Genomic DNA, 23,439 nt, shown 5'->3' with positions numbered 1-23,439 from the left:
GTCTATGGGGCCAGATGGGATTCACCCAAGAGGACTTGGGGAGCTGGCGGGAGAGCTCACCAAGCCTCTCTCCATCATTTATCAACAGTCTTGGTCAACGGGGCAGGTGCCAGATGACTGGAGGGTGGCTAATGTGACACCCATCTACAAGAAGGGTGGGAAGGAGGATCCGGGGAACTACAGGCCTGTCAGCCTGACCTTGGTACCACGAAAGATCATGGAGAGGATCATCCTGAGTGAGCTCTCACGGCAAGTGCAGGGCAGCCAAGGGATCAGGGCCAGCCAGCATGGGTTTAGGAAAGGGAGGTCCTCCTTAACCAACCTGATCTCTTTCTATGACCATGTGACCTGCCTTCTGGATGCGGGGAAGGCTGTGGATGTTGTCTATCTGGACTTTGGTAAGGCCTTTGACACCATCCCCCACAGCATTCTCCTGGAGAAGCTGGCGAATCATGGCATAGACAAGTGTACTCTTCGCTGGGTTAAAAACTGGCTGGATGGCCGTGCCCACAGAGTTGTGATTAATGGGGTGAACTCCTCTTGGCGGCCGGTCACCAGTGGTGTCCCTCAGGGCTCAGATTTGGGGCTGGTTTTTTTAAATATCTTTATCAATCTGGATCTATTTATCTGGATGAGGAGACTGAGTGCACCCTCAGTAAGTCTGCAGATGACACCAAACCAGGTGGGAGTGTTGATCTTCTTGAGGGTAGGAAGGCTTTACAGAGGGACCTGGACAGGCTGGATCGATGGGCCAAGGCCAATTGTATGAGGTCTAATGAGGCCAAGTGCCGGGTCCTGCATTTCGGTCACAACAACCCCAAGCAACGCTACAGGCTTGGGGCAGAGTGGCTGGAAAGCTGCCCATCAGAAAAGGACCTGGGGGTGCTGGTGGACGGCCAGCTTAACATGAGCCAGCAGTGTGCCCAGGTGGCCAAGAAGGCCAACAGCATTCTGGCTTGTATCAGGAATAGCGTGGCCAGCAGGAGCAGGGAAGTGATGGTGCCTCTGTACTCGGCACTGGTGAGGCCTCACCTCGAGTACTGTGTTCAGTTCTGGGCCCCTCCGTACAAGAGGGACATTGAAGTGCTGGAGCGTGTCCAGAGGAGAGCTACCAGGCTGGTGAGGGGTCTGGAGACCAGGTCATATGAGGAGAGGCTGAGGGAGCTGGGCATGTTTAGCTTGGAGAAGAGGAGGCTGAGGGGAGACCTCATTGCCCTCTACAACTACCTGAAAGGAGGTTGGAGAGAGGTGGGTGTTGGCCTCTTCTCCCAGGTGAATAATGACAGGACCAGAGGAAATGGTCTGAAGTTGTGGCAGGGGAGGTTTGGATTAGATATTAGGAAGAATTACTTTACTGAAAGAGTGGTCAGGCACTGGAACAGCCTGCCCAGGGAGGTGGTTGAGTCACCATCCCTAGAGGTATTTAAGAAACGTCTAGATTTAGCACTTCAGGGCATGCTCTAGTGGCAGAGATTGTAGGTTGTTTTTTTGTGGTGGTTTGTGGTTTTTTTTTTTTTTTGCGTGTGTGTGTCTGGTTGGACTTGATGATCTCAAAGGTCCTTTCCAACTGTGAAGATTCTATGATTCTATGATTCTAAGATGAGTACAGACATAGGCGTTGTGGTTGCATTAACCATAAGATAGTTTATGCCCATGTCTTGCTTCCCAGTGAGTGCTGAGAGAACTGTCGTGCTGTTTGGCTTTGTGTCAGCCCCCTTGTGACCCCTTCCTGTTTCCTAACCTCGTATACAGCGGAAAGGAAGCCCCTCTCTGAAGAGTTAGTCCATCTCTGGCTGGAGGAGGGACACAAGACCCATTTTTCCCTTTTTTTCTTAAGTTTATTTTCTTTTTTTATCCTTTTATCTTCTTTTGCCAGAAAAGAAAGAACATTCAATTGGATTTTTTACAGTTCCCGTTTACTTTTCTTTGTAGCTTACTGTTCGTAGCTGTAGTCTTTTGAATGTCTCCATATATATATGTACTTCCTGCTGTTAATTTAATTTCTTCAATGGACCAACAGTTTTTTGTTCAAAGGGAACACGGGTCCCTGATTAATACTAGATGCTGCAATGTTTTTATTATTCTTTTTCAGTATGTCTTACCAATGTTGATACTTTTTTGGCACAAGTTATTTGCCACAGCAACTGCGAGAGTGTTTCCTGAGATGCTGCAAATAATTCAGTAGTCCCACTATTTCTTAACTTCTCATATGCCACACAATCGCCTAGGCTATTTTTGCTGTCACTTGGCTGGCTTTTTGGAAAGAGAATAGATTTTGGAAGGTGTCTTTGCAGCCCTTCTTTTCATGCTTGAACTAAAATAATTTTATTTACAGCCACGTTACAGTTCAGCTCTCTTTCAAAGATGTTCACAGAGAGGAGAGCGCCTCTCAGCAAGGGTTCTGGACTACCCTGATGCCCCAGTCGAGCATTTGTTCTGCATGTTTTAGCTGTGAATGTAGCTTTTGACCTGAGACATATAGTATCTCACGCTGTGACTGCCAACTTGTTTAAACAATATCTCCAAGATACCTTGTACTCTGCTCCAATTTGATTTGTTTGCACCTAATTTCTCTGATTTTAGATTACAGGCTTCTTTGTTCAGGGCATGTCATCTTGTTCTGTACTTACTTGGAGCCTGACGGCTAACCCACAGACTAGACCTGCTAGATCTTTAACACTTTCAATAAATTCTAACAAGCAGAAGTTCAGCAGAAGCTGTGCTTTCCCATCTCCAACTTATATTAATCAGGAGGGTTTTAATGCGAACAGTGTTGTCATCTGTGTTTCTTGGCGCTGCTTTCAGCTTGTCCCTCTTGGCGCTGAAATTAGCATTGCTTTCAAAGATAGGCACACTGTTCCCTTTATGTAATTTTTTATGACCATGATCTATGTATGAAATTTTAAAGAAGATTTAATTTCTACTGAAATTCAGGGGCATTTTGGCACCTATCCACAATAGAAGCATTGAAAAATTCAAGTCTATAAGTATAAATCAAGTACACTGATTAATAACCTAACTCCCTTAGCTACTTCATTGTCCGCTTCTCGATTTTGCCCGGAGTTCATGATCTACTAATTTTCTTTTGTTTGCATTTGCATTTTCAAAGGAAGCATACTTACTTTGACTTCACTGTAATGTTTAACAGTGCAGGCTTTGTTACTTTATGGGGTTTTGTTTCTTTTTTCGTGGCATGGAGTATGTACACATACTCCTGCTTCTCCTAAGATATTTTCAAACAGCGCCTGTATCAATTCCATTAACTTTAATTTCCTAAACCTCTCCTTCAGGCTGTTAATAACTAACTTTCTATTTTTTTAATCACTTTTCTTGAAGCTGTGTGCCCACGTCATATCCTTGGTTTGGTCCCCTTGCGAGGATTTGGAACTTAATTACTGTATGTTATGGTCACTGCCAGCAACTTAGTCAATTGCTTCCTGAAACAATTCAGTGCCAAGTCAAGTATCAACTCATAAATTCTTGTGCACATGTATAATGGCAAGACACAATTTTTCCACATTTTGTCCTCCTGTGATGTTGTTTACGCCGTATTTGTGTTCGTGAAATTACACATCGTTATTGTACGACTAGGCTGTGTTGCCTTCCATCACTACTAGCTGAAATCCTCAACTTCATTTCATCCCTCTCAAACCAGGACAAAGACTTTATGCTGGCCCTAGTTAGTTTGCCAGAGTTTCCCATTAGTATTTTTCCCTCATGAGCTTTTATGGCATATTGTGAATGAAACAGGAATATACTGATCTCTAACAATCTTGGGCGAGTCCAGGAGAAAAGTTCTTAGCTCTACAGTCTTTAGCAGAGCAGCTCTAAAGCTGCTTTAATTTCCCTTAGGGATATAGATTCATTGCTGAGATGGCATGTATGTGGAATCAAAACAGAGGTTCAGCTCCACTCTTTTTCTCAGCACTGACAGAAATATGACAAAAAGCAATATGCTCAAAATTTCCAGGCTAACATGTTTTAGGTGCAGCTCTGGTTAAGATTTGGTGATGCAATATTCACCTAACTATTAATCTTTTGAGGTACAGCCTATATGAATTGAAATAGAAGCTGGGAAGATACAAGAGCAATAACATATCTCTCATCCTTAGATGCCTTCTTGTCCTGTAATATTACCAGACTAAGCAGACTTTTCTGGAGCTTGTAATTGCTAGTTGCACAGTTAACAAGAAACAGATGTATAACCTAGTTCTGACCAAGGAACAAAGCTTTCCAGAAGATTAATTTACACATGATGCAGCTTGGACTAAAGAAAGAAGCTTTTGTAATAATTAGCTCCTTAGTAAAGAGTAAGAGTGTAGAAAGTGGAAAAAGTACAATGGGTGACTGCAACAGCGGCATAGATTCAAGCAAGCCTAGTGACGATAATGTCAAAATCTGATGTTCTAATAGTTTAATGTGCAGATCTGAAGAGGAATTATTTAAAAATGATGGTGTTCTACTGCGTGTAGGGCACAAACAGGAGTCTGTTGAACAGAAAGTTCCCCCATGTCACAACCTCTTGCAATCTGGGCTATGGTTGCCAATTAGCTTGAGGCAGGACCTACACCCAAGCTGGGCAGATTTTTCATGTTGCCCCCTGCTGCCTCAGGTGCTGGTGGTTTTATCAGGCATAAGTCCCCTGTAGGGCCTGGTTCTGGTGCTAGGGAGGTCAGGAGGAGTTTTGCTGTTGACACCTTTCCCCTTGACTCCAATGGAGCTTGGTGCTTTTTTCCAAACGGCCTGGCTCAGCCAGTGGAAACACTGCACATTGAACAGTGTTTTATTAGGGATCCCAATAACAAATTAGGGTTTCAGTAGTTTAGCAATAAGTATTCATAAAGAAAGCAGTTATAGTACATGCACTCCTTTTTATGGTAGCAAGTCATTCCAGATTGTGCAGGTTTATAGCAAATTTGTAATATTAAGATCATATAAAAGTGCAGAAATGTTGCAGCAGAGTCCTCCTTCTCCCCTTACCATCAGTGAGATATGTCATAACAAAAGACGAGCTGTGATTTATTTCAGAGTGTATTTTCCTATAAGGAATGAGCCTGTCTCCTGTTTGGTGTGGCACTTGGGTGACAGAGGCACAGTGGCATGTCACAGTAAGGGATGGAACTAGTAGCAACTTCCCTGACATTGCAAAAGCCTATCAGATAAGTTTAGGTGAAAGTAAGCTTAGATGAAACATGGTCATTCACATAGGTGGATGACTGAGATAGTCTGAGAAAGAGACGTCATTCAGGCATCAGTCAAGAGGCATCACTCTTGGTGGTCACGGGCAATTCATGCCAGGGCTCCTGAACAGAGACTCCTGGGGACTATGAAAGGGCAAGGGACAGGGACACAGGTTACAAGAGAGACTCTGATTAGGTACAAGGAGAAAAAATTCTTCACTATGAAGGAGGTCAGACACAGAACAGGTTACCCAGAGAGGTTGTGGGATCTCCATCACTGGGGATATGCAAAACTTAGTTGGGCAAGGCCCTGAGCAACCTGATCTGACTTTGAATTAGTAGCTGACTTTGAAGTTGGTGCTGCTGGGAATGGGGGAGGCAGGTGGTTGAACTTCAGAGGCCACTTCCGGCATAAATTATCCTGTCGTTACATGTTTTTATGTGTGAGCTGGGAATAAAGTAAGGTCAGCGACAGAGTTTAAAAGATCACTTTTGTTCTCAGTGAACTTAGGATCCTGCAGATTTCCACGGAGCAGCCAGTGCTGCAGAATCTCAGGTCCTTACTCAGTTTTGAGAAAGTCTTGATTTGAGACAGGTCCCTTGTTAATATCAGTGTCCTAAACAAGGACATTAGGACTAGGATCAGTAGTCTTTCGGTTGAGTGGAGACTGGATGAAAATTGAGAAGATTCTCCGAATTTGTTCCACAGAGAATAATCTTTCTGCGGGGTTTGCTGTGCTGCCTGGAATACTTTCTTAATCTTTCCCATGAAGGAGAGTTTTTCCAGCTGTTCACAGAACAAATCAACTTTATCAGCACTTTAATATCATTTGCCTTCATGAGTTTTCAGTTTATCTGATTTTAAAGTAGTCACTGCTACAATTCTTTAATTTACAGCTGGAATGTTAAAAGGCTCCAAATGATTTTTTTTTTTATCTGAGAGAAAAATGTGTTTTTTGAGTGCTAAGGAGTTTCTCACAGCTTTCTGATTATTTTTTAAAAATACACTGTCTGTCATGCTGAGCCAGCCACCGATAATCGGTAACAGCATAGCTGGCTCATTTTGGTTGTATACAACCATCATAACTAACGAGTATCAAAACATTAGCTAACAAATTGAGCAGAGTCTCTCCTGCCATACTGACATGTGCAGCTTGTTTGTACTCTGAATGAAAACCACACAGTGGTAAACTGCCAATACACTGCAGCTGATTATTTACAAAAACCCACATGGTTGTCCTCATATTGGAGGCTGGCACCCCTTGTGAGTATGCACTTTTTATATAGCTGTCTCAAATCAACGCAAAGCTGAAGGTTACTGAAATACAGAGTGTTAATCTAATAGGCCTCTCTGGCTATCGCTACTTGTAACACGGAGATGCATGGATATGAAGTTGTCAATGTAGACGGGCATTATATTATATTGACAGTTTCAAGATTTGTAAAAGCACTGGGATCTTTCCTCTGTGCACATCTGATTCCCGTAAATATTAACAGGAGTTACAGGCCATGTTGTTTGTGGACTGTACTCTCTAGAGTTCAAATTTTGTAATGTTTGTAGACTTTTTGCCATCCTTTTTTTTTTAAACTGTTATCTGATGTTTTCATCTGATGTTGTATTACAAATGAAAAAAGAGCAAACAAAAGGCAGAACGGCTCCAGAGAACCACACGAACACACAGGATAAACCATGATTTGAAAGCAACACTTTGCTACAAATGCTCAGGCCTTATTACTTCCTTACGAATATTTCCATTTCTGAATCCCTATTTCGTTTATTTACCCAGCTCCCATCTGAGCTACATTTTTCCTGCTCTGTAGAAGAATTCATTTGATTTGACTTCCATTTATTTAAGTGCGTGTTGACATCCATTTATTTATTTAAATGTGCATGCATGGGCTTATCAGAGTTAGAGCAAAAGACATCGGGCCTGTTGTTAGAAAATATTATGGTATTAATTATTATTTTCCCTTAGGTTGCTTGTCTAATTTCAGTTTGTAAATCCCTAATGACAGAACCTTTTCTGTGAATAGCTATTCCGAATATCACCTTGATTCAGAACATGGGAAGATAATGAATATGGCCAGTGGTCCACCCAGTACTCTGTCTATAGCAATGTCATTAAGGGATGCTGCACAGGGAGAGCACACGAGCCTGACCACTTTTTCGTGTACTCCCCAGTCATATACAGTCGTAGGACTAGGCGTGCTCGAAGCTACATCTCTGCCGGCTCTCTTTAGTGTCCATTTTTGGACTTCTTGTCCATAATTTGTCTAATCCATTAATGAACCTGCTGATAATATTTTATCACCACAGTGCTTATGACAGCAAGTTTACAACCTGCTGTGCAAAAATTAGATTACTAATGTGCTGTAATTGTCGCCACCTCTAAGGAAGTAACACAGGAGCATCTTAAACACTGATCAGAAATCTGTTCTACCTTGGGCTTTAGAAACCCAGTAGAAAATGATGATTCTTGTTCCAAGGAGCCTACTGTGTATTTAAAGCATCCTTGAGCAGAACCTTAAAGTTGCAGAAACCTTTGGACCATAAAGTGCTGAGTGCCCATTTCAGTACCTTTAGTAATGTTGATTCCTGAACCTGAGCCTAGTCAAGGGGTGTCTACATTAGCCTGAAGTACATCCCTTTTTTCTCTTTGTGTTATGTTTTTTTTTTAGTAGGCCACCTTGACCTCTGTTGAGCTAGTGGAAAGGAAGGAGGCCTGGAGGAGATGCAGAGACCCAGAGATACTCTTAAAATGGGTAGCTAATACTTAACTTACTCTCCCCATGTCCATGAGAGATGAGGGAAGAGGTGCTGGCCAGTAGGTATGTTCCTTGGAAAACAGTTCCAGCTGCAGGGCATTTTTCACGGTGGTCCACCTTCCATGCAGCAGCTAAGGGTTTTGCAGCATGTCTTCCTGTCAGGCTGCTTATGCTGCTGCACAGACTAATTCTAGTCATTTTATAGTTTTATAATTACATTTTATAGTGTTACACAGAGGTTTTGGTGTAATTTTTTCTAGCTGATACACAGTCTTATCATCTGAAAGTCTGAAATGTACTGTAATTGTCGCCACCTCTAAGGAAGTAGCACAGGAGCATCTTAAACACTGATCAGAAGTCTGTTCTACCTTGGGCTTTAGAAACCCAGTAGAAAATGATGATTCTTGTTCCAAAATGAGCCTGCTGCTTAAGACAGGACAACAACCTGTTTCTGGTTAAACTGGGGTTGTTGCTGGTACAGTCTGAAGCACTTGCTCATTTTCCTCTTGCTGAAGCTCAGCATTTTCCTTTCAAATCTTCAGAAAAAAAACCACAGTATTGTCAGAATGCAGACAAATGTCAGATTACAGACTCCACCTCCAAAGGAGCATAACACGCTGCTGAATGCCACGGCAGCTTTAGCCAAGACCAACTTGTTGACACAGTCGAAGTCATGGTCTCTTTACATTTGGTGATTGCCCTCCGCGCTATTGTTCCAGCCACCAAAAGACAAGCTTGCTGTGACATTTCCAACCAACTGAGTCGCGGTGCCATGTGCCGCTGCTCTCGCCCCACCAAGGACATTGCCATCCCGACTGCAGTCACCCCAACCTCATTCTTTCGCCTTTCCAGTTGAAAGTCAGGATTTTGGTGAAGCTCGTGGGACTCCCTGAGCCCCCTCTGGTGGATAGCTGATGTAAACGCCAGGCTCGTCTCTGGGAAAATGAAAGGCTTTATCTTCTTAGGTGGTGGTAGCTCCGTGTCTGTTAAAGTGGGTGTTGGAGACTGAAACCCCATTATTTGATCCTCTGATTTTGTTACTTTAAAAGCCAAAGGAAAATCAAATGTGTAACGAAGCTGTTTATAGATGATAAAATACATGGCATCCATCGGTGATAGTGAGATGATAGCTTAGTTCTGACAGGGAGCATTTGTATGTCTAAAAGTTTTGTAGCCATGGGCAAGTACATTTGTGTTAGTGTTCTCATGTGCAAATTAATTACTATATTTTTTAAGAAAAATGTTTCATGGTTTTAGCACAGAAGATGCCTTTGATCAGCATTAATAGAATTATTTGTATGATAATTTGGAATTTAATTAAATTTACAAAATGTTCATTTAAAATTTTGTATTGACTTTTGAAATGACGATCATCAAGAGACGTGCTTAAATTGTCATCAGAGATTAAATAAGGGGAAAGTGATTCCTTGAGGAACTGGTCTTCTGAAATGCTGAGATGCCCGAGTGAACTCCTGTTGTCTAAGGGGCAATAAGCATTTCACGGAGGCTGCTCCTGTGCAGAAATAAAACACAAAATAGGAAGACACACTATCTGTTTTCAAAACTAATTTTGCTGGAGGTGGTAATGATGTTAGATAACAGGGTGACATTTTAACTTCTTAGACACATGACTGAGCAAAACATTGATCATGATTTTACAATGGGAATTAAATCTGAGAGTTTGTATTTTTTTAGCTGTTTTATCTATGTGGAACATGCAAAAGTTGTTGACAGATAAACTTCAAAGCAGCTGTGCTTAGGATGTTGAAGCTCTGCAATGTTATGATCAGACCTAGCCACTGTGATTACCTTTTAGCATTAGTGCTAGAAAAACTCGTGTTTGAAATGCATATTACTTCTCAGTAGATAGTGCTGTCCCTCCCTTCCTTCCTTCCTCCCTTCCTCCCTTCCCCCCTTCCCTCCTTCCTTCCTTCCTTCCTTCCTCCCTTCCTCCCTTCCTCCCTTCCTCCCTTCCTTCCTCCCTTCCCTCCTTCCTCCCTCCCTCCCTCCCTCCCTTCCCTCCTCCCTCCCTCCTTTCCCTCCTTCCTTCCTTCCTTCCTTCCTTCCTTCCTTCCTTCCTTCCTTCCTTCCTTCCTTCCTTCCTTCCTTCCTTCCTTCCTTCCTTCCTTCCTTCCTTCCTTCCTTCCTTCCTTCCTTCCTTCCTTCCTTCCCTCCTTCCCTCCTTCCTTCCTCCCTTCCTCCCTTCCTCCCTTCCTCCCTTCCTTCCTCCCTTCCCTCCTTCCTCCCTCCCTCCCTCCCTCCCTTCCCTCCTCCCTCCCTCCTTTCCCTCCTTCCTTCCTTCCTTCCTTCCTTCCTTCCTTCCTTCCTTCCTTCCTTCCTTCCTTCCTTCCTTCCTTCCTTCCTTCCTTCCTTCCTTCCTTCCTTCCTTCCTTCCTTCCTTCCTTCCTTCCTTCCTTCCTTCCTTCCTCCTTCCCTCCCTCTCTCCTCTTTCTCTCCCCCTCTCTCTTTCTCTCTTTCCAACTGTCAGTCTGTTTTCCAGCACTTTTCTTTTTCCCCTCTTCCCCTCTCCTCCTTCCCCTCCCTCCTCTCCCTTCCTTTTCCCTTTCCAGCCGCCTGCTAGTCTGTCTTCCAGCACTTTTCTCAAACAGCGCTTCCCAAATCACGCTGTGACAACTCACCAGAACAAACTTAGTGCTTACCATCCAGTGTCTGCTGCCTGACCTGTATTCATGCATTAACTCCTACAGGCCCTGCTACCTTGTGGAAGAAGGCAGTTGAAGGCTCATATTTTATGTTTTAGCATCCCTTTCACTGCTGTCCCTAAGGTGGTCCTCCAGCCATTTTTCTCCACTTAACTTTCTCTATGTTTAACCTTTCCTGAAATCACTTTTGCTACTATTACTATTACTCCTGACATTTGAGTGACTCAGCTTAGGAGGTGCGAGACAAGTGACATTAAGACAGTACAGTCAGCCACTCAAACGTGTGTTTGTACAGCCTGCGTCCATAATCATACTTCTGCCTTGGAAGAGAAGTAGCTGGCTGAGAGGCAACACTGGTTGGTTTCATTAGCTGACGTTATTTCAGTATTTGAAGTGAGGGAGTTGGTAAATCATCTTTAGCATCATTAGCATAGTTATTCACACCTTTGTTGTAGATCTTTGGTAACTGGCTATACATCACTTTCTCTGCATTCCTGATGTTTATAATAGGAATCCAGTTATATATACATGCACAGCCATAGGCACGCACATATGTATATTCATGCATGCACACACACATGCTGAAGCTTTGTTAATTGACGTTAACTGCTGTTGTTTTTTTTACTACAAAACATATTTCTCTACTGGTCTGTTTGCACTGCTTTGTTTTAGCTTCATCTAATGCACTGGAACTCCACACTGTACAGCAGCATTGATGAGGCAGTAGGGAAGAAGCACGGCATAGCTATTATTGCTTTATTTGTGCAGGTAAGTTTCCTGTGTTGCACTTGTTATCATGCACTATCTATCATTTGTCTGAGGAAAAAGAGTTCCTTTCCATTTCCTTTCATTTTTAATGATTTCATAACATAAAATAATGTATGACTGCTAGTATTCTATTCAAAAGGTACTTCTCAGTCATGTCTTCAGTGTAAGTGCTAAATAAGTAATTCATGTTTAAACAGGATATTAAAAGTATGTTAATTAAAGAAGGCATAATATGTAGTCAGCCATCTCTCTCTGTGACTCCAGCTATAGGCAGAAATCCACTTTCCATTCCTCTGAGGGCAGAGTGAGGGCTCTAAGGAGGTAGAGGTGCTTCACTACCCCTGTACTGTGTTTTTATCCAGTCCTGGGCAGGCCTGCTATTTGGGGATTGAGGAAATACACAGAGGAGGGGAGGAAAGAGGGAAAAAACCCTCTACTAACCCATTGGCACAGACGAAAACTGGTAGTGGCACTGTGCTTTTCTGAACACAGGGCCAAGCGTGTTTCTTCACGAAGGAGAACTGTGAGGTGGGGTGATGCTACTTCTTCAGAGACGCCAGACTGAGGGTGCCACGAGTCTTGCCACAGACCCTCAGAAAAGCCTGCGATGAGGAGGCTTAAAGCTTGCTGGGAAGAGGGTGTAATGCAAGTTACAAGTTAGCCCCATAATCTGATTGCTGTTGAAGGTTTTTCAAGGGCTGCACCCTATAAAGATTTTCAATTTTAGTCCTCAAACACTAGATTCTCATCCTCCTCATGAGAAGTGGCAAACTGTTTTATTTAAATGGGTTTGGAGGAAGAGGTTTAGAGTTCATGCTTAGATCAAATGAATTTTCTTTCACAGTGATATTATTAATTTGTCGTATTTCATAACGAGTTTATGAATGCCTTTGAGCTTTACCTCTGTTCGTATTTAAAGGTACATTGGTTACAGCTCCAACACTCAGATAGAACTGCTAAAAATGGAAGTTAGAAAGTCTTCAGTTTTGTATCCTAGAGGGCTGTGTGATAATTGCTTATGTAAGTCACCTTCTAGTTCCAGCAGAGGTAACGTTTGAGTTAGTTAGGAAGTTATATATAAGTTCTTAAATAAATCTGAAACTTCGATGATACATTTTCCATTTCTGGTCTCTCACCTTCATCGGAGTTTTTAAGCATTCTGAAGGGCTTTTTCATTAGCCAAGAAAGGCATCATATAATTAGAATTGACCGAGGAAAATAGTATTTATGCTGTTTATTAAAAGAACAGGGAGAGGAAATTCAGTGACCATTTTTCCTGTTAAAGGTATGGAAATATAATAGTTTTGCACCACAGTTCTCAAACATGTCATTTTAAGATCAGTGAAAATATTTTAACTGATTTACATGACAGCCCTTGGTGATTATTAATTTAGAAACAGCGTCTTTGGAGTGACTTCAATATCTTTTACACACTTCGAAGGTTTTAAATTGAAATCCCATTCTGAAACAAAAGAAAATCCTCTTAAATTCCTAGAAATAACAAAGTACCTTTTGTTGACATTCAATTGTTTCCTTCCAGTGATTACTGTGCCCTTCTATTCCAAGAGGAACAAAAAGCAAACAAATTTTTCAGGGTCTAGCTCTCCCGTTCTCACTCATGCCTGCTTTATGCCTCGCCTTGTATGTGTACACGTTGGCAAAGAAATCAAGTGGAAGGCCATTCTGACTCTTCCTATTTTGACAATGTTGTTCTGAAGGTAAAAGCTGGGGTCCTAGAATGGGTGATTTACAGAATCACAGAATTACAGAATGGTAGGGGTTGGAAGGGACCTCTGGAGATCATCTAGTCCAACCCCCCTGCCAGAGCAGGGTCACCTACAGCAGGTTGCACAGGAACGCGTCCAGGTGGGTTTTGAATGTCTCCAGAGATGGAGACTCCACCACCTCTCTGGGCAGCCTGTGCCAGTGCTCTGCCACCCTCAGGGTAAAGAAGTTCCTCCTCATGTTTAGGTGGAACTTCCTATGCTCAAGTTCATGCTTGTTACCTCTTGTCCTGTCACTGGGCATCACTGAAAAGAGCCTGGCCCCATCCTCCTGACACCCACCCTTTAAGTATTTATAAGCGTTAATAAGATCCCCCTTCAGTCTTCTTTTTTCCAGACTGAAAAAGACCCAAATCCCTCAGCCTTTCTTCATAAGAGAGATGTTCTAGTCCGCCAATCATCTTCGTAGCCCTTGGCTGCACCCTCTCCAACAGTTCCCTGTCCTTCTTGAACCAGGGAGCCCAGAACTGGACAGAGTGTTCCAGATGTGGCCTCACCAGGGCAGAGTAGAGGGGGAGGATGACCTCCCTCCATCTTTAGATCAGAAGCAGCTGAAATCAGTGTTCAGAGTGAACAATGTTCATGGAAAATAAGAACCTCTTATTTCAACAACAGGTTTCTTTTGAAAGCTCCATCTTCTGTGCCTTAAAGGCATTCAGTAAAGGCAGTACTGCAGGCTGCCAGGAGGCCGGCTTTTGCCAGCAGAATCCCAGAGATGCCGTGAGAGAGGCGATCTGCCATTTTGTGCTCTGCAGGCAGAAGAAAATCCCCTGAGCCTCAGAGATACCTAGGGCCAGATTTGCAACGCTGTATGAACAAATTCAAAAAGCGTCTGTCGTACTTGTTCACTCTGTTCTCTCCCGTGTACGATTCTGACAAAAACTGGTAAGGACAAACTGCATCCTTGGCATTTATATGCCATAATGCTGCATGATTTTGACTCCAGCAGTACATGCTGCAAAACAGGGTTAGTCAAAACTTACCAGACTTAACTGTGTCTCTTTCTCTTGTTCTGTGAGTTTCTGTCTCTGCTTTAAAGTTATTTACTTTTGACTAATGGCTTTATAGTGATTTAATTGTTTGGAGTTGCCATGTATGGGTGTATTTGGTTAACACAAGGTTGTGTAGCTTAACTAAAAACAAGTACAGAACTTACTGTTCTGGTTGACCTCTGTCTTGCCTCACAGTTTCTGAAACAGCGAGATACTGAAAATCATCTTTGCTTGCTGTATTTCAGATAGGAAAAGAGCATGTAGGCCTAAAGGCTGTAACTGAAATTCTCCAGGACATCCAGTACAAGGTAAGGCATTGTCTGCAGAAATGCTTCCTTCACTGACCAGACAGAAAGTGAGCAAAGGGTCTATATGAAGCCAAGAGAAGGGTTTCAGATGTGCCTGTAGTAAAACTGTGTGTGAAAGCCATCATTTGGTGTCCTGTATCGGAATGTCAGCATTTTACAGTATTCAGATAATATACAGTCTCTGTACTTACTTCCTTTTCTGGTGGCCGGAAAGCTTGATCTCCTATACCAGTAACTGATTGCAAATACTACCTTTTTAGTGGTTATCATGGAGTCGGTGTGAATTCAAGCACTGCAATATACTTGGTGAACACCAGCAGCAGTATCTCCAAGTTTATCTGGTTTTAATTTGTAGAGGAAAAGAATAGATGAACTGAGCACCTATATTAACTTGCAGTGGGAAATCAGCAAAAGCACAATGCCGTCTTGTCAGGTGTATTATGTGTGGGGATCCTGAAGGACAGATAATAAGCTTAGCAGGACTGAGGAGATATGAGTGCTTTCCAGAATGTTGATGCTATCTTAAATGACCTTGGGCAAGTTACTTACATCTCTCTGCTTCATGGTGTTTGTCTGTAACATAGAAATAATCATACTTACTTTTGATTTTAAAGGATTTTGAGATGTATTAATGAGCGGTTCTGTATTGGCCTGCAGAGATTAGCCATTCACTTCAGTGGATGCTGAAGTGCAGAAAAATTAGAAGCTGTTATTAGAAGGGAATTGAAAATCTTCTTGTAGTCAAATAATATATGGTAAACTTCAGTCATGATGTTTAATATTACAAACTCATTGTTTATGAATGTGTCAAAGAAAACAATAGTGTACGGAACTCTGTAGTTTCGTTACTGAGAGAACAACCAAGTAGAGGAAGGTCATGAAAGGCCTGGTCATTGTGAGCGTGTTATACTAATGACTTTCAGAGGGTCAGCATCAAACATACTTTTGGCATGCATAAATTTTTTTTGCATTAAGTATGTGGAACCAGTTTACTTTGTTAAGTGTTATCCACATCAGTCAAGGAAAAGCTCACCTTGGCCCTTGTTTTTTAAACTCATTTTGTGTGGAACCCCTGAATTTCATGTGGAGAATTTCAAGGCTGGGACCTGGAAAGAGCCCAGGTACTCAAGGCAGAAAGTTAACAAATTACTGAGATAACCGTAGAAGTAAAATATAAAATAGAATAAAAAAATGTGTTTGTGTAGCTGCAAGGACAAATGCAACAATGATCAAATGGGGCTATTAATGAGGTTGCTTTGCACAGGAATTCAAGGCTTAATGTTACAAGAACACACAGTGTGTTTTACCTCTCTATTCATCACCATTTTCAAAGAAACTAGAGATGAGATTGATTTGTATTCATTTTTTCAGGGAAAGTCCAAAACAATACCCTGTTTTAATCCCAACTCTTTATTGCCAGGTAGGTGCCTTTGCTTACTTTTGTGTGTGTGGATTACTAGCTAATTGCAGAGACAATCTTGATCTAAAGCATAGCCTAACTGCAAGCCCAAGAGAGTGTCCCACGAGGTAGTAATGCATTTTGCACCTAGTGGTGCTAACAGGGATAGGGATGAAGTCCCTTTGGAATTCACGATGAATCTGCACCTTCGTCGGTGAGTGGGATGTGATACTGTAGTCCATGCTCTGCTGGCAATGCTATGGCTAGCTTTCTTGGTGATTTATCATCCCACCTAGAGAGGGAGCTATGTGTAGACCTTCCTCTACTTCGGCATAAAAATAGGAAGCTGGTATTCCTTAAACAGAGGCCTGTTTTCACTCAAGAAAGCATAAGGTTACCCACTTATCAAGGTAGCTTTTTGGCAGCATCAAAAGACAATGCCATAATGCAATGACAGTTGTATAGCATACAAAGAGACAACGGGAGATAAATTCAAATTCATATATCTAAAAGTTAAAGAGGAATAGTAAGAAACACCCAATTCCTCTACCGTGTTTTGAAAAAAATGGCGACTTTTTAAAAAATGGATTTCTACAAGACACATGTTTCTGCAAGGAATCCTTCTGAGCTAAATTCCGTGTCATAGTGGCAAGAACTTTAATTTTGCAAAGTAATCCAGGTCTACACTAAACTATATTAATTATATTAAAAGAATATTGTTTAGGTTGCAAAGTCAAGTGCTCAGCAATTAGGAATTGCAGGAATTAAGACTGCCCATGCCCCTTCATGCATATGTGTTATAAAAGATCTTTTAATTGCGTGACCCTGAGTTATTTTTACAGGACCCCTGCCTCAGAGTTCCTGTTTGATGCTGATCAAGTCACATAAACCAAAATTTTCAAAAGTCATCTCTAACTATGTGTTCCTCATTTTCTAGGTGCCCGACTTGAGATCATGGGGTCTGATTTGCAGAAGTGCTGAGTGCTTACACCTCCAACTGAAGTCAATGGGAGCAGTGCTCTGACTACATTAAGTGCTATAGAAAGTTAACTACTCTGAGAAATCAGGTTCCAAGCATCTCATACGTAACACCTCAAAGGAATAGATGCATTTGACCTTAACTTCTCTGTGCCTCAGATCCCCAGCTTTAAAGTGCGGGGGTAATCTGTCCTTCCTCACCACTCTGGGGTGTTGGAAGGATAAATTCGTTCATGTTTGTGAAGCACTCAGACACTGAAGAAATGAGTGCGTTAGAAATAGTAAAAATGAGAAAATGTGGTCCTTCTAATGAGCAGAATTTGAATAGCATTGGAAAAAGAAGACCAAGGACCACATATTGTACTGAGAAAGCCAAATGTTAGTAGATGCTTTTCAAAAGAAAATCATCTGTCTATACAAGTAAATGATGAAAGGTTCTCTAGAAAAGAAATACGTGATCATGTAACAAGATGCTGTCACAATGCATGCACAGGATGGGCTGAATTAATTCTTGCAGTTCTTAACTTTTGAGTGTTTGATCATGCAACTTGCTTTCAATGGATTTGCTATGTAATTCCCTAACTGAGAAAGAAAATTACACCTACAAAACAAAATCCATTCACTGACAGTCACAGGGTTCATTAGCAAGATTTAATTCTACTGATACTCCTCTGAGCTAGTAGTGAAATGGCAGTAACAGGTTGGTTAGGTCAACCAAGCGAGTTTATTTGTTTCCAGTCTCCCATTCTGGCCTTGTCAAGCTAGTGACAACCTTCCCCCTAGCTCTCCATGCCATGATTAACCAGCCTTTGTCTGCACTTCCTCTCTAGGTTTGTTTCTTGTCCCCTCTTTTACAGTCAGGCAGTTTCCTCTCTGTGCTTCTTAAGCTGCGTCAGGGAATTATTTGTGAGTGTGGCCTACAGCAGCAAAGGAAAGCCCTGTGTAGTCTCACTTACAAAGTGCAGTGTGACTGGAATCTTTGAGGTCTTAAAATTGAGATAATTAAAATCAAACGTATTGCATGTAGAGTTAAAAACTCTGCTTGGAGAAACCAAGCATTGTTGTACATTTTCTTGAGAGACAACTGTTCATTCTAGCAGTTATTTATGAACCTATTAGTAAGTTTATAAACTTACTAAAGTAAGTTTATTCTTAAGTAAACCTTAATTTTTCTTCTCCTGTGAAATTCAACTGACTTTTGTAAAGCTAGGAGGCACCACTGCATCTCATAAAATACGAATTGTGAACTGAAAAGTTTGTCTTGAGCTGTTTTCACTGACTTTTTCTAAAGAAGGAGATAAATTAATCCTTGAGACACATCCTAAATGTAGAAGTCAGTTAAAATTTGATCACCACCGCCCCTCTGCCTTCAAAACGGGATGTTTCTTGTAGCTTTTGACACTAACAGGAGTTCTTTCCCACCATATTATTCATTTGCTGTGTTAGTTTAAGGAGTTGTGCACGTTATTTTTCACATCTATGACGTGGCATTTTCATCTTTAAAATACTCATCTGCAGAGGGAAGTTATGGTAATACAATGACCACAAGCTCATGTACATTCACATGAGAAAGTATTGGACAGTGCTTGGCAGGTTATAAATTCACACGTTAGCTTACTGCATACTGGTGTCGTCATATGAGAAAGCCCATGGCTACCATAAGCTGTCATAATTGAAAGACACAATTATCTTCCTTAATGTCATTAAAATTCCACATTTCTTTTAATTTCAGATCCGCTTCTGCGTGACTACTGGGTATACGAGGGCTCTCTAACCATTCCACCCTGCAGTGAAGGTGTCACCTGGATATTATTTCGCTATCCTTTGACTGTGTCCCAAGTGCAGGTAACGGCTGTGCTTAAAGTGACCTTGGAATATGGTTATGAGCTAAAGGTTATAGCGTGCAAATATATATATCAGGACATTATATCTGTTCTCCTTGAAGATCCCATTAGATCAGTACATGGCTTTTCAAGTAAAGGTTAAGCCTTTTGAGTCACTGAAAGCAATGCAAAGGTCAGAGATGAAAAACCTTGTTATCGTTTATCATCTGCATTTAAAATAATTCTTTATTTAAGTAAAAGAAAAAGAAAGAAAGAAGTCAATGGGCAAAAGAAATTCAGTTCTTTGTAATTGTAAGCTTTCAAATATCACTGCTTTTTGATGTTAAAGGAACAAAAAAGCACAGGGAGACACTATGTGCCAGAGAATGAAAATTGTTAACATAGTACAGGCTAGCTATATTGCATTGAACTATATGTAACTTATCTTGCTCTTTTTTAATTCTGTTTTATAATAAATGTCAAATAGAAACTACCTATTTAAATTTGATTTCACATGTATGCATTTTAAAGTGGTTTTTTTTTAATTGTGTCCAACAGTCATTTGAGACTTTGTGTAGAAAACATTTCAAATCTGTCTACAACTAATCCCAGTAAACACAATGAAAACTCCTGATGAATATTCTCCCCAAGTCTGTGAGTCCCAGCTGGAGGAATGTGGGTTTTATCTAGAATCCCTGCAGCTGAACGTGTTAATTTTCATTGTCTGCTCTGAAGCATGTGCAAACAGAAAGGAAAAAAGTATAAAAGATGATAAATTCAGATTTAATTTTTTTCAGTTTTAATAATCTAACATTTTGCTAGTAATCCCAGCATAATATTTTAACAATTTTAACAATTTGAAATTGGCAATGTTTCTTTTCATATGAAAACTGAATTCTGGTTCTAATTATAGAATAAAAGCTATAGCTCCCAATAAACTTATTTGTTGAATCTAATATTTATTTGTTTATGAAAGGAACAGTCTTATGGCTGCTTACTACTGAGTAAATTGAAAGAGAACTCTGTTGTCATTATTAGATTCAGAATAACTTTCAGAGTGCATTTTGTAACTTGGCAGCTAATTCACCAGATACGATATGGGTGAGTAGGAGGACTTAATCAGAAGTATAAAGACCATACCTATAACACTGAGACATTGTATGGTATTTTATTTCATGCTAGTTGCAGATTCTGTTGTCTCTATTCCCTTTTAATCCACACAATGCACGGAGGAGAGCACAGTTCAAGCCATCCGTGTGTGGTGGGAGATGGCAGGGGGGGTGAATGAAAGAGGAATTAAGCAGAGAAATGCAACTTCAGTTAATATTATTTTCTGCTCATATACGACAAGAAAACAAGATGTTGGAACATGGTGTGAAGGGGATAAGTCTTCCAAAGAGAATATTGTGCCACTGGTGTAAATCCCAATGATGATGGCTTGATGGGTGTACGCTTCACTGGGTGAAAAACTGGCTGGATGTCCAGGCCCAAAGAGTTGTGGTGAATGGAGTTAAATCCAGTTGGTGGCCAGTCACAAGATGATGCCAAGATGATCCACAATACTTTTCACTCATTGTAGATCAGCATCAATTAGGAAAAAAATCCTCACTGCTACTTGTGAGTGCAGCAGCATTAAAGTCCAGGTTGTGCAGAAAAGACTTACTAAGAACATGAAAGACTTTTGCCAAGGTGGGATAAAAATTTTACTTGCATCAGATACGGCTTTCAGATGACAACTGAAAATAAATACAGGGACAAGTAAGTGAGAGGCAGTGATTCTGGGATTCTAAAGTCAAGAGGGACTGAGAGTTTTCCAGGATGCCCAAAATAAGATTTTGGGGGTGCCAGAATATTTTGCTATAGCCTAGACATCCAAGATTTTAACTTGTAATTAGCATTTTGGCTGCAATTAAGTATCTGGCCTCTTTTGTGCGTGTGGGCATGAGTGCCTACGAGAGATTCCGTTTAAGGAGAGATTAGAAATGCAAGGGCTTTTGTCTGTGGAAAATAAGAGGATGTAGTATAGCATATACCATTTTGAATCATCCTTGGAAGGTTGGTAAAGGCATTTGGTTTTATTAAGCTTGCTGTTGTATTAAAGCATAGATATCAGTGCAAATGCATTGCTAATGAATTTAAATACATTATTTTTACATGTCATTAACTTGTAGAACTTTCTTCTGTGGAATAACAATGAACACAGCTTATGAAACTTCAAGTGATTTATATAAATAATAGTAGCATCTGTGGTTATAGCTGGTAAGAAACAAATTTAGGGCTTGCTATTTTCATTTGTCAGGCCATAAAGCAATCAACTTCTGAGTGTCAATAACAAGAAACAATAAAGAATGACACAGTCTGATATGGAATAGGTTCTATTGCCTTCCTCTGATGAAGTTAGTTAATACATTGGAGACAAGATATTCATTCACATTCTCATTTGCTGTAATTAACATAGCAATATTGATTAGCTTAACAAACTGTGGGTCATAAGGGGAAAAAATGAATGAAATTGCAAGTCTAGTTCATGGTCACATCTGTGTATTTTCACATGTGCTTATTTTGAAACAATAGAGAAGTAACTATTTTGTCATAGGCATAATAGACTGACCATTGCAAAGTAGAGAACCTTGTTCTGTTTCTCCTGAAAACATTTATAGATAGCAAAGTTCAACTGATGAGTTGATTTGCTGCTGATCTAAGTCAATGTTAAGTGAAAAGAGATTAATCTCCATATGCACCTCACTTCAGCAGCTGAGATCTGGGTGTGTTGGTTATACGAATGGCAAAAGAGCAAGCCAGGACTGCAGCATCAGGATGTGCTTTCCTGGAGTCCGATGCTGTTTCCTCACTGCAAGTCATTTTCTTTGACATGAAGCTTCACTTCCATCAGAGGGCCGTTTCCTTCACGGGTGGTTCTGTGAGGTCTGGATAAAGTGGGCCGGCGACATGTCTCCCCTGGAGAATAAGGGCTTTGCAGATCTGGTTCTTGGAGTTTTAGTACTGACCTCAGTGGAAAGGACCTTATCTGGAAAGCTGTACCCTGCAGTGCTCTTCTTCAATATTCCTGCCTTCCTTTTGTGGTTTTTATCATCCTCATTTGTCTTATGTTGAAATACACAACCCAGAAAGAATGGAGCTGACTCCTTTTGTGAGACACCTCGCCCATGCATGCACACTGCTGAAATGCAATGGGAGAAAATAGAAAAATCCCTACTATTAGGCCAGTAAAGAGCAGGAGATAATTCAAAAAGACTTGCTTGTGCTTCTCTCCACTATATTTTTAAAAAAAATGGACATTTGTGAATAATGTGCTTTGTGGTTCCCTGAAACCAGAACAAGTGCGTTGTCTAAGCCACTCAGAGCAGGGATTTTAAACAACGGTGCATAAAGGAGCTGTTGTTCTGCTGTACTCATTCTCGGAGTTAACTGGTCTTGTATTGAATGGCGAGGTCTCAAGTCCTTTTGTCTACCTCATTCAAAATGAAGACATCGTAAAGAACATAAATAGTAAGTAGCATATGGAGCTGGAGTGGGAATTGTGCAAAATTTATGTAGTCTGTGAAATAAAGCACTCTGAGAGGTTCACGGTATTCTGTTCCCTAGGACGCAGGTCTGTGTTCTTGGAAGGTGATGTGAGGTATTTGAAATTTTTAATCAGGATAATACTTCTGTTCCTCAAACCAAAGAAATATTTGTAGAGATAACATGCATGTTCCATTCTTCAGCAAATATTTAAGCGAAACGGAAAAACGCAGTGTTCAGGATCTGAATACAGAGAAGTGGTAAAAACATTTTTGCAAAATTCTACAAAATATAGACTAAATGTATTTACTTAGTAGAAAGGTGACTGTTAACATTGTGGATTTACCCCTTCCCTGGTTAGAATTGATCCTGAATTTTGGCGTGAACAGGCCTACGTCATCCTTAGTGTCTTCTGGGCATGAGAAAAACTTTTCTAAATGGCTATACCTGTTGAAAGTGGGTGAATATCCAAGGTTGCTTAGCCGTGTGTCTCTCAAATATCTATTTCTGCAACAGTCCTACAGGGTGTACAGCATTGACTTGTGAGGGGTTGTATGGAGATAGTAAGTGGTCCCATACGAGACGAAGCAGGATGAGTGGGGCACACATATTGCCTCATCATGTGGAAATTTAATAGGGAAAGCAGTGGCAGCACAGCTAGCGTCCTTTTCTGACAGAAACACTTTTCAAGATTGAGGCAGACCACGTGTAAAGAGGGTCACTTGTCATGGGGCTCTGAACCACAATATGAAGGACTAAACAAGGAGGCTGGAGATCTCAGAAGCAATTCCCCCTTGGAGCAGGGCTGGAATTCTTGACTTTCCTGACGACTGAAGAGCAGGCATGGGGATCAGATTAGTCCCGCTTTCCTGACTGAAAAAACTGGAAGCTGCTTTGTGAGGAGTGCCTCCTAGAGAAAGACTTCACTGTGGGGATTGGGGCAGAGCATTTGTAGTTATAGTAGGAGACAGCTTGCAAATGCCAGCTTTGCAGAGAGTCTGCTCTTCCCTCTCCTTCATCTGTGTTTGTTTGAAGTCTCTCATTTTCAAAAGATCAAACAAAAGCCACATTCTTGTAAAATGCTCCTTCCTAAACTACAATTATTTCAGACTTTCCAGAGTTGATTCAGATGGTGAAAGTGATTCACCCATTCAGTGATTTACCAGCACTTGACTCCTGAAGACTTTTTCAGTTCCAAGCCTGTAGTGGTATTGTTTACTGTAAACAAACAAACAAACAAACAAACCACATCT

The 23,439-nt window shown here is 41.1% G+C and overlaps 1 protein-coding gene across 1 annotated transcript in view; it reads left to right on the top strand.

Moving 5' to 3' along the window:
- CA8 (carbonic anhydrase 8) overlaps positions 1-23,439 on the top strand; it is a 53,437-nt gene that overhangs the window by 15,106 nt on the left and 14,892 nt on the right. Inside the window, exons 4-7 of the mRNA XM_063326923.1 lie at positions 11,282-11,377; positions 14,399-14,461; positions 15,833-15,881; positions 18,571-18,683. Coding sequence (XP_063182993.1) covers positions 11,282-11,377; positions 14,399-14,461; positions 15,833-15,881; positions 18,571-18,683 — 321 coding nt within the window. The remainder of the gene's footprint in view (positions 1-11,281; positions 11,378-14,398; positions 14,462-15,832; positions 15,882-18,570; positions 18,684-23,439) is intronic.

The sequence above is a fragment of the Chroicocephalus ridibundus genome, chromosome 2 (genome assembly GCF_963924245.1).
Source record: "Chroicocephalus ridibundus chromosome 2, bChrRid1.1, whole genome shotgun sequence".
Classification (NCBI taxonomy): Eukaryota; Metazoa; Chordata; class Aves; order Charadriiformes; family Laridae; genus Chroicocephalus; species Chroicocephalus ridibundus.
Note: the sequence above shows the minus strand (reverse complement) of the source record. Positions and strands in the feature narration are given on the sequence as shown.